This window comes from Eublepharis macularius, chromosome 18 (genome assembly GCF_028583425.1).
Source record: "Eublepharis macularius isolate TG4126 chromosome 18, MPM_Emac_v1.0, whole genome shotgun sequence".
In the NCBI taxonomy this organism is placed as follows: Eukaryota; Metazoa; Chordata; class Lepidosauria; order Squamata; family Eublepharidae; genus Eublepharis; species Eublepharis macularius.
This window is the reverse complement of record NC_072807.1, coordinates 20509250-20520975: the sequence shown is the minus strand read 5'-3', so window position 1 is coordinate 20520975 and position 11726 is coordinate 20509250. Positions and strand designations below refer to the sequence as shown.

General features: G+C 44.7%; 1 protein-coding gene across 1 annotated transcript in view; it reads left to right on the top strand.

Moving 5' to 3' along the window:
- The first annotated feature begins 603 nt into the window (after window positions 1-603).
- IGF1R (insulin like growth factor 1 receptor) overlaps window positions 604-11726 on the top strand; it is a 192476-nt gene continuing 181353 nt past the window's right edge. Inside the window, exon 1 of the mRNA XM_055002168.1 lies at window positions 604-1321. Coding sequence (XP_054858143.1) covers window positions 1234-1321 — 88 coding nt within the window. The 5' untranslated portion in view covers window positions 604-1233. The remainder of the gene's footprint in view (window positions 1322-11726) is intronic.

The following is an 11726-nucleotide window of genomic DNA, read 5'->3' as shown; positions in this document are numbered from 1 at the left end:
AGGATCCGGCCCCGTCGCATCCCTCGCAGCCCAAACCCCGCATTTGTTTTTTTTTTGTTGGTTTCGTTTGCAAATCCGGCAGCTCCCTTGCGGAAGGCGCACGGGGGGAGCGCAGCGCCTCTAGCCCTTTTCCTCCCCTCCGGAAGGATTTTGTTTTTTCCATTGCAATAGGAGCTCGGCCTCCACCGGAGCCTTTCCTCCTCCTCCAGCCCGGGCGCCTTGCAATGGGGAAGCAGCGGCGCGCGGCGAGGAGCCGGGCGCGTTGAGAGGCGCCGCCGAGCCCCGCCGCCTTCGGGGGCTGCTTTGCGCAGGGGGCCGCTTGGGCTAGTCCCCCCACCCCCCGGTCCTTTTTTTGGAAGGAGCCTGGGAAAAGGGGAGGGGGCGGAGCGGGGAAAGCCTCCGGCCGGCCTGGCCTCCATTCATTTTCCGGGGGCATTGCATTCCGCATTTTGCGTCTCTCCGGCTCCCGAGCAAGAGGGGCAAGGGGGCGGCGGGGGGAGTGGAAGAGCCCTGGAAGGAAGGAGGCAGCGTCGGATTCCTTGCACACCCGAGAAGCCCGGGAGGGAAAATAAAACCGGAGGGGGGGGGGAAGAGAGATTAATTTTTTTTTTTTGCAATCTGAATTTTGCAAAAAAATTGGGCTGTTTTCCCCTCCCCTCTTTTGCAATCTGTGGATCTAAAGCCCTCTTATTAATTGCACGCTGTGTTTTTGTTTAGAAGGGGAGGAGGAAGGGAGGGGGGGTTGCAAGGCGAAAAGAAAAGATGGAGGTCGAAGATGCGGACTGTTTGTTCCAACGTGCCTCGTCCCGGCTGCTCCTGGAGGCCCGCAGGCAACGCTGAAGAAGCGCCCCGGCGACCTTTCGCTCCTCTCCTCCTGGAAGGAGGGGGCTGAGCCAAAAAAAAAGAAGGGGGGGAGAGCGGCTGCTATATTGCAAGCACCAAAACAAGGCTCTGGCACCCCCCTCCCCTTGGGCGCATCCGGAGGGGGGCAGGAAAACCAAGCGACCAACGCTCTCCCAAAGAATCTCACCCCCTTGTCGGTTGCTTTTTGGGGAGGGGGCGCTCTCCATTTCCCCTCCCCGTTATTGTTTTTTTTTTTTTTTTGCTTTCCCTCCTGGGGAGGGGAAGAAGATTTGGAGGACTTTCCCGGATTTATTTATTGGTGTGTGTGGTTTTTTAAAAACATACAAACAAAAAAAGGCAATTTGGGCCAGATTAACACAAAACAGAGGAATGAAGTCTGGCGTTCCGAGAGGGTCCTTAATTGGGGGACTTCTGATTGTTTTAGCCACGACCTGCCTATGGCCAGCGAATGGGAAGAGTAAGTATTTTGGTTGCTTTTTTGGGTGGGGTGGGAGTGTTGTTTCCTTGAGATTTAAAGGGGATTATGGGGGGCTTCCCCTGGGTGGGTGACTTATTTTTCAATGACCTAAAGGGTGAGGGACAGAGTGGCGTATTCTTGTTAAAATACCTCCTTTACACATAATTAAGTGAATATTAAAAGGTCCTCGTTTGGGGTACTGATTTCCATTTTTCTATGATGGGGGGGGGGTTGTTTTCCATTTTTCTGTGATTTGGGGCAGTTTGATTTCCTTCTATTTTTTTGTGGGGGGAGAAAGGGTCACTGGAATAGGTCTCATCGCACACATTTCAGAATCATTTCCCAATTCTGTAAAAAAATTAATTTGGGGACTTTTGGCTTGGCGGTTTGCGCCCCCTGGGAGAGCTCTCCGTGTTCCATACTGCGTAGTAAACATCTGAGAAGGCAGAGAGGCGTTTGGTGCGGACTTCACAGGACCTCGTTGACAAACGGACCCATTTCCATCACCTTCCCACCACTGAAGAGGAAATTGTGAAAATAAACTGATCAGGTTTAATTGTAATCCCCTTCCCACCAAATAAATAAATAAATAAAGGACTGGCTTTGATCTTACAGGAATGTGCCAGATTACTTCTTCCCAAGACTGCAGGCTTAAGGTTGGGGAAGGAAGGTAAATTTATGGATGTTTGGGAAAGGTTAGTCTGAAATGATTTAAGGCTGCCAGAAGGACCTGCAGATGAACGTGTAAACAGTTTCTACAAAAGATGCTCGAGGTCCCCCCCCTCCTCCTCCCAGCCTTGGTTTGTTTTTCTTTTGTGTCTAAAACGCGTGTGTATAAGTTCTGCCTTGTGAAAAACGTGGCTCATTGTTTGGGCGCCTCCTTGCTGGTGCCAGTTGATCTGCAAATGGTTAAAAGTCTCCGGCATGGACAAAGATGTCTGGATTTGGGTGGGTTTTACCCCCCCCTTTCCCCTCTGCATCACAGCTTCTGTCCTGGTTCTTTGGGGGTCGTTTCCAAATTTCAGTCGATTAAAGGTCCTCAAATTTCTGCCTGCCCACTTGGCTTGGCCTCTCCAAATATGCCTGGGTAAATAAATATTTGCAGCGATTCAAAATTCTCCCATCTAATCTGGGGTGTCTGTATTTGGGGGAAGTTTTTTCACTTCCCCTCCCATTGATTTAATCAATCTCCCTTCAGAAGAGTGGGGTGTGTGTATTGGAGTTCCCCTTCAGTGCCACCATTTTAGGGGGGGGCGCCTCTTGGCCTGTTTCTGTTTATCTCCTAATACCCAGGTGCAGAGAGAGAGGAAACATTTCATTACTGTGGTAGCAGATCCTACAAATTGTACGCTAAAAAAGAAGAAAAAACCCAAGCAGAGTAGGAAAAAAAAATCAAACCAAAGCTGCTTTGTTGCTTGCTTGTTAATTACCAAAAGTAATGGCAGGAGAAAAATTCCCTTCTACCTAGGAGAAGAATCTCTTTTGTTTAGACCCTGGTTTATTGTAAGGAATCAAGGATTTTATTGTTTTTAGGATGCGAAGGGGTTTTTTTAGACATAAAGGAGATTGAGTTGGTTGCTGGCAAGGAATAGGGGGTGAAGTTTTAAGATTCAGAGGTGATGTCTGTTCAAGTGAGTGGGAGATAATTTGGGGAATAAAATGGATTTGGGAAGGGGTAATACCACCTCCCCTCTCAAAAGCAAGGAGAAGAAAACAGCGCACTGGGGTAGGGTGGGGTGAGCGCCGCTGCCGTCTTTATTTTTCTATACAAGCTTAAGATTCTCCTAAAACTTGTTTTTTGGGGGGGGGGTGGAAAAAAGAAAATAAATACAACGCTCTGTACTACTTGTGCATTAAACAGTAGGGTGGCTGGACAATTCAGTTGATGAACAGTTGAATGTAATATATAAATAGATCTCTCTTTTTTTGACCAGGTGTGATGGTTCCCCCTAGATATAATAAAAACTTACATTTTATTGGCCTGTTTTACTTCTCTGTCCTGAAACTGCTTCTTTAAGAGTAGTGTTTACAGCTTTAAAGAAGTGAGGATTTTAAAAATTGGATTCCTGTTAAAAAGATTCCTTTTGGACTGTTGAACTAAATGAATCATTTTAGATAGAGCAGTTCTTAGGCTGAGTTTCGGATATGTAAGCATAATAGAAAACATAGCTGGAATCTGTCTGGAAAAAATAGTTTGTGTGCTTCAGAAAAACAACAACGAATCTTTCTGTTGCTTGTTATTCCCAATCTGAACAATGTCTGAAGTTAATGTCCCCAAGTTTCTATTATTGCTCCTCCTCCTAGTAGCAGAAGGAACATTTAGTTTTAATTTTTATGTGTGTGTGTGTGTTTTTAAAACATAGAATGTGTCATAGTCTAAAAAGCTCTTCCATTTTCGGTCATAAAAAGCCATGCATTCCTAAATAGGAATACACAAGCTTTGCAACTGAGATTGGGGAGGGGGGGAAGTGAGTGGAAGTTTGATTTTTAATATACTTTAATTTTCAAGCTTCTTTAAGGTGCGATCAGTAGGCGAAAGTGTTATTTAAAACACAAATCGGAAAGGAAGGATCCAGCGTTGGTAATCCCTGGAAAAGAAAGGTCGATGTAAGCAAGGAATATTTTAATTGTGTGTTATATCTTACCTGCCATTTGAATGGTGGGTGGGAAACTCTTTGGAAGAGCTCCCTGAAAACAAGATGGCTTTCATTAGAGACCCCAAACTTGCATTTCCCCTTATTCTTGACATTACATCTTAAGAGAATGCTCATCTCTCCCTTTCAATCCCTTACAGTGTTGAAAACACAGGCTGGTTTGGAATAAAAACAGCACGCACACACACACCCTTCCCTGGCCGCTGTCAATCTTGATGATGGGATGGGGGGAGCTATCTCAGGCTGTATTTGATGTCCTCAAATTGTGTTAATGGAGTTCGTTTAGATCTCTGTTTTGGGATGCCTAGTTTAAAAAAAAAATACGCTTGTAGTTGTAAGTATTGGCTGTGTAGAGTATCAACATCAGTATCTCTTAATGGGCTTGCTGATAAAGAAAATATGGTTAGCCCGAGAGACCGGCTTGTGTAATTCCCTGCATAATTGAGGTACTTGAGTGTAAAATGGTTTCGCTAGTAAAAGAATTAACCTGCCAGCGAGATGCTTGGGTGATGGAGGGGACTGGAATAGTCCTATGGCAGCCATCAATAACAGACTTATGTCAAAGGTTTGGGGGGGGGAAATCCCTTATGTTAGTTCTACCTTTTAGTTCTTGTGAGTGGTTTCGCTCCACTGACTAGTGAAGTCTGTGTTCTTTGGATTAATTCAGATGTGATTGTTGAGAAATAGCTTGGTTTATCGTGAGCAAAAGATTAGAGAAATCATTTCGTTATTAGGATATCTCCGACTTCTGTAATCGTAGTCCTATTGCATGGTTTATTAGATATTTCATCTTGATGATTGTGTTGACTTTCACTATGCAAATCCACCTTGACTCATCCGTGAGAAAGGCAGACTAGTAATAAAGGAAACAAATGATTATGAGAAATAATGGTGACTCTATCGAGACCTGACAGAAGGAGTGAACAGTAGCTTTTTTTTTTTTTAAATAAAAAAGAGGACTGGAGAAAGGCATTCCCTAGTGTTTTGTGTTTGCTTTCAAACATGGCTGCCTTGCGCCTGAAAAGCTAACACATTTAGGGAGTGAGCCTCAGCAGGCCTACTCGGAAGTAAACCCCCATGTTATTCATTGGAGCTTACTTCCAGGAGAAAGTTCTCAAGATTGTCATCTTTTAAGGTGCCACATGACTTCTTGCTGAGTTACCTTCCGTTGTAAATAGCCTTGAAGAGGCCAGCATTGTTCACAGAAGCAATGCTAATCGTGTAAAAATCTCACAAACGTTCAAAATTACAACAAACAAGACTGAATCCTTGCAGTTGATTTGCATGGGATAGTTTTAGGGTGGCTAATGAGGAGAGAGAAAATCTGTGTAAGAAGTCTAGTATTAAGGAAATGGCTATGAAGAAACTTGTCTGGAAGACCTAATACCACTGGTGTGGTGCTAGGTGGTTAGAAAACGTCTGCCTGTTTGTATGTCCCAGGAATAAGGGGTCCTGGGATAAGATAAGCCAAAACTTTGCTGTGAAACTTCTGCAGCTTGTAAATCCTGATCTCTTGCTTGGTTGAGGAACCAGTCTTATGAAGGCATGCCTACTTGTGTATGTTTAGTTGGCGGAAATGGGGCTTGCTTGCAAGTCAATGCATTTGGGGGGAGGGCGGCTGGGTTGAGCAGATTGGTTTACCAGTTTATGTTTTGCTCCTATAAATAGAGGTGGCACTGAAATGCCATTTGCTAGGGAGTTTGCAGAAGTCGCAAGCCATCGAAACAAATCGTTTGCCCACATTTGCTTAAGTTAAGCGCTGATGGCACAACGAAGCACGAAGGAGAAAATGTTTTGTAGCGCTTCATTGTTTGGTTGCCTGGAGGAAATTCTCAGCTTGGCACGGGTGGGCAGCTGTTGATAAAGCTGCCCTGGAATCAATAGACCTTCTGCAGAACGTGTGTAGGATTTGTGTGTTCATCCCTTGAAGCCCTGCTTCTTTGCTAAATTGCCAGTCAGGCGATTGAAAACAACTTTGCACCAGGCTTGGTGGAGAGATTGCTCTCTCCTGCCCCAGTTTAGATTCCTTTTACATCCTGCAGAGCAGATGGAAATAGATTGATTTGAAATTGACATTGGGAAGGAAGCAGGCGTGACCCTCTGCTTCCTGGAAGTTCTGTTCCTGCAGCGTCCCATATTTAGAGTCGATGATCAAGACATTCTGGTTATATCTTTGGGACTCGGCGCAAGTCAGACTGGTTATGCTATAGCAAGATAGTCTGTTTCGAGACATGCAATGTGTTCCTGGTTTTTTTAGATGGCAACATTTACTGTTTTGGTCAGGGTGAAAAAGTCACTAATTCTAAACATGCTCTGTGGAGCTGTATATCCTTGAAATTGGTGGACTTCTTTCCAAGTCTCGTGTTTGGAGGTCAAAAGTGGGAATTTGCTGGAAGCGTAGATGAAGTTCAGGCGTATCAGTTTGATTCACCCATCCCTTTCCCAGAACCATACATCTGTTTGACTTGGACGCTGCAAACGTAAAGGCCTTTATTTAATTTGCTCACTTCATAACTCTTGGGGCCTAAGGAACCGACCTTTTGCCAGCTTGCTTTCTTAATTAATCAGGTAAGAATATAGATAGATTCTAAGGAGTTTAGCAAAACTGATGTGAAGTTAAGACACATACAGTTGTAGTAAATTCGTTATGCAGAGACCAGAAAATGCTGGCTTGCATTGACTTCCTCTGTACCAGAGCTTTTTTTTCTTGGAAAAGAGGCGATGGAACTTAGTGGTGGAACTCAGGACTGTACAATGGCATTACTTTGGGTCAGCTGGAACAAGGGGGGAGTTTTTTAAAGTTTAAATCACCCTTGGTGAAAATGGTCACATGGCCAGTGGCCCCGCCTCCTGATCTCCAGACAGGGAGTTGAGATTGCCCTCAGCATCAGCAACTCCCCTCTGTCTGGAGATCAGGGGGCGGGGCCACTGGCCATGTGATTATTTTCAAGAAGTGCCGGAACTCCGTTCCGCTGCGTTCCAGCTGAAAAAAAGCCCTGCTCTGTACCTTTAAAAAATGGTTTTCATCACCAGGTTCTTGGATATTCAAAACGTGCCTACCCTTCCTTATTTCACCATATTAAGACACTTCCTGAAAAGAACAGTACTATTGCAGCATGTTTGGTGGCAACATTCTTGTGGTTTTGGTTTTTGAGGTAATCTTTCTTCGGGAAAAAAAAGATCTCTGCTGAAACTTAATTTTGGAAGCATTTTGTTATCTTATCCAGCAGCGGAGTTCTAGTCAGCACGGCAGTGAGAAGTCCTGTGGAGTTCAGTGGGGTTTAAACAGACTTCACTGGGGGAGGGGGTACTTTTAAAGTCTTCTGAGTCTTTCCTGATGTTGACTTACATGGGTGGAAGGTGGAAATGCAATTTTAAATGTGTTTGCATCGGTTTTTTGCCATCAGGTTTTTACAACTCTTCATTGTAATGGAAGGAGGATGGACCCCCGGTTGCATTTCAACTTTTAATGCACGTCTTGCTGCCGCTGAACTGAAGTGCATGTTTTAGCGGTTCAGTTGTGCAGTTGTAAATACTTGTGTACACCATACTTGTGTAGGGTGCTTTCCCCATTTGGGGTGTGTGTTCATTCACACAGTGACTCTTCTTTCACCTAGTGCTGGGGGAATCTTCACCTGCTCCCCCCCCCCTCCCCGAACGATTGCTGTGGATACAAGGAAAAAGGGAAGCTGTTGTTTTTTTTCAAGAATATTTCTATTATTGGTCACCCATGCAAGGAATAATAATTTTAAAAACTTTATTTCCTTCAGTTGTGTATTTGCTTCATTTATACCCCGCTGTTCTTCCCAGTGGCACACAATGTTTCCTCTGCTTTATCCTCACAACAACCTTGTGAGGTAGGCTGGGCCCGCAGTCAGCCAACAAGCTTCCATGGCACAACTGGGATTCCAATCCTGGCCCTCCTACATCCTTGGCTGATGGTCACTGCTGGTTGGTGGTCATTACTGGACCAACTAAGAAGACCTACACTTGGAAGCCGGTGACCTTGTGTCTGTCACTGTGACTTACATGCCCCTCACAGGGTTGTTAGAATGAAAAGAGGGAACAGAGAGCACCATGTGCGCTACTCTAAGTTTCGTGGATGAAGGGAGAGGTTGACAATGTAGTGGATAACTAGATGTTATCGCAGTTCTCAAACTGTACTTGTTTTCTCCGTAGTATAGACGTAGATAACGGCAACGTCTTCTGTTTACAAAATTGTCCTGGGACTGACTTTGCAAACACAGAGCGAGCGAGCGTTGTATTCTAAACATGGAATCAAACTTAACGGTTGTTAGGAAGAAATGTGAAAGTGATTTTTTTCCTCCCTGGTGTTTGAAGTGTTGTGTTTTCTAGTAGATTATGTTCTATAACTGACTCAGAGCCAAGTACATTCCCTTAAAAAAAAAACCTCGGTGTCTAATACCTAGTGCAGCTCTGCAAGGGACGTAAGATCAAAAGGAGCTGTGCCTGTCAGGTTCCTCTGTTCTCCATTTCAAGTCAGTAACATGTGGCAATTGAGCTGAATGCGACCTGCTGGTTGTGGACCCGTGGCCCATCGGAGGCTCCACAGTTAGCCCATATTCGTGAGTTACTCGGGGCTGCGAAACAGGAGCTGTCAGGCCCCTGGCAATTCATAATATGTGGCTGGCAGGCAACTGTTGACTTCGAGGGTATCTCACACTGGGCAGATTCTGGTGTTATAGCGTAGCTTTTGCAGCTCATATTTTAGGATTTCGTTTTCTGCAAAAAGGCCGTGACGTTTGTAAGTATGTGCGTGTCAAGTTTCGATCAAGTTGTAGCTGACATGGTAAACCCATAGGGGTTTCAAGGCAAGAGAGGTGGTTTTTCATTGCCTGCCTGACCTGGGACTTTCTTGGTGGTCTCTCATCCAAGTACTAACCAGGGCTAATCCAGTTTAGTTTCTGACATCTGAGATCAGGCTAGCCTGGGCCATCGAGGTCAGCTGGCTACTTGATTTTATTGCCAATCAGTGTTTACCTTTGCTGTTACAGGGAAATCTTGCTTGGCCGTCTTGCTTTTCCTGGCGTGCATGGGGTTTGATAACTGTTTTTGCGGGGAGAGATTTTAAACGAGTTATTGCTACTTTACAAGCGGGTTCAAGCCTTCACTTGCAGTGGTCTGAATTTCCAACAGGGTCTTTTATCTTTCTGTCCGCAGCCAGTGCCCTTGCTGCAAACATAAGGCTTAACTGGGAACTACGAGCACAGTTGGAAGAAAACCCTGTCAAGATCAGTTGAGGCCTGTTTCCAAGTACACATCTCTCGGGGCTGAGGCAGTATTCTTTCCCCCTCTGGTTGTGCAGGAGTTAATGCTAGAAATCCTTTAAATTGCCTGCCTCCTTCCCCTTTTTGGATGAGTCTAGCTGAATTGAGTGACTTCATCTCTTCTTGCAATGCCAACGAGTTGCATAAAAAAAATTATGTGAAGCAATCGGAGAGAATGTTATCGCGTACAGACCTCTTATTGATGCCGTTGCACATTGTAAGCGATAGCTCTGTTGACTTAGAAGTGAGAGCAGAGGCTCCAGCCCGAGCAGGTCTGCTTTTCTCTACATCTGCTACATTTTAAAGTTTGCTTTCTTGAAAGGATTTTTTTTTTCTCTTGGAAGGGGGCTAAAGTACAGTGCGCTTGTGTATTGGAGCGCAACACCATTCCAGATGCACAGAAATGCCTGTCGCTTTGTGATCGCTGCTGTATTTCAGCCAACAAGCATTGACCTCCTTGGCTTCTCCCTATCTTCACTGTTTGAACAATCCAGCTATTAAAACAAAACTCAAAGTGGTGACAATCTAGTTGACTAAGCTTGCTAGATATGTCTTGTAGCAAGGGAAGTTCGTGTGTTCCCTTTTACTCGCTTGAGATTCTAGAGAGCTAATGCTCCTTTGAGCTTCTGCGATGCCCAGGATCAAACTTTTTTTACTTTCTTTACATGGAGCATGTCCTCGGTCACTGAACTATGGCTCTCTTGTGGCTAGGCCAGTGCAGATGTAAACACTGTGATCGCTTCACTCTTGGCTAAAGGGAAAGCAGGAGTGGAATTTGCTCTAGAGGGTCTACAAGGAGAGATTGTGCAACCTTGCAGCCTGCTTTAGAGAGGGAATTAAAAAGATTGGTCTGTTGTGCTCCGGATGAAGGATACTTTTTCATGTTCAAGTATGCTTTTGTACCTGTTTGTGTCGGAGTGAAATTAGTGATCTATCGAGTTCCTCAGAGATCGATACCAGAGCTCTGTGAAGACCCTCTATGAATGTACGGTGTACTATTCTTTCTTTTTGCGTTTGAGACCCAGATTGACACAAATTATTGAAATAATGTTCGTTGTTCTGCCTTTATGATTGGCTCTGAAAGAGGAGTTATGTAGGGAGAACATTGTTTTGATTACTTCATCCGTTTCTTCTTGCAGTGAATAGATCATGTGAGAGACTCCATTTGCTAACCAGTTTTGTGGAACAAGATCTGAGTCTGGTAGCTCCTTGAAGACAAACAAAATTTTCCAGGGTCTACGCTTTTGTGAGTTAAAGCGCGTGTCGTCAGATACAGATGCATCTTTTGTGACTAAGTGCATTTTTACTCACCAGAGCTTATAACCTGGAAAAATTAGTTGGTCTTTTAGGTGCTACGGGACTCAAACGTCGTTCTACTGCAGACTGATATGGCTAATCACCCGAAAGTAGAAAGTTGTTTGTGTGTGAAAGCTGTTGTCCACATATGGAAGATTTATAAAAATTCTGGTGCCAGAAAGCTTTCTTGCATCTCTGCTGGATGAATTATCACTAAAGGCCTGTGCGACGTGTTTATATTTTGATGTGGAAAGGTTGTGATATAGCGGGAATCTTTCAGCCTGTAGGGCACTTCTGGAGTTTTGAGAACAAGTAGTGGGTAGTACCACACCAAAATGGCTGCTAGGGGGAGGACCAGTCAGAACATGGCTGCCGTGCGGAATGGAGCTGATCATAAAAGGTTGAGAAGTTCCAAGCCAAGCATCCTCCTACAACGGTTATTTTCTGCAGACAAAACATGAGGCTTTCTGGACTCTTCTGAAGTTGTTTCCTATGCCAGTGAAGCAGAGATAATCTAGGCATTGGAGGAAGAGGAAAGCAAGTGAGCCCCACATTGGGAATGGGTGTTTTACACCATAAATGTACAGTTTGCATCCAGTTTCTCTTCTTTCAACGTGCATTTGCCAGTGTAGTGAGTACTTTGAGCATCAGGCTACGATCTGGGAGACCTGGATCTGAATTCCTGCTGCCCTGGGTGACCTTGGGCCAGTCACACACCTACCTCACAGGGTTTTTGTGAGTAAAAAAACAATAGAGGAGAATACTATAAGTCACTTTTGGGTCCCGGTCATGGAGAAAGGCAGGGTATAAATGAAGGGAATAAATAAATAAGAGAGCTTGTTTTGCATAATTCTTGTCCTAGTAGCTATAAGTAAGCCGGTGTGGCTGCATTCAGGGCTTTTGTTCCAAATAGCCTAAGATCATGAGGCTGTGATTCTCTAGTTTGTTTGGAAAACAATGACAAGGAGGCTGTTGCAACTTGCCATATGCAACAGGTGGGAGGGGAATTAGGGCGGGCCACAGTTGAAACTTCAAAGGCGATGACATCAGTGCCTCGGCTCTGTAACACGAGTGGGGCCTCTGTGCGGAAAAACGGTGTCATATTAACAGATGCTGTGCTTGTTCTAGAAGTTGTATTGTACGTATTAATGGGGTTGGGCTTAAATG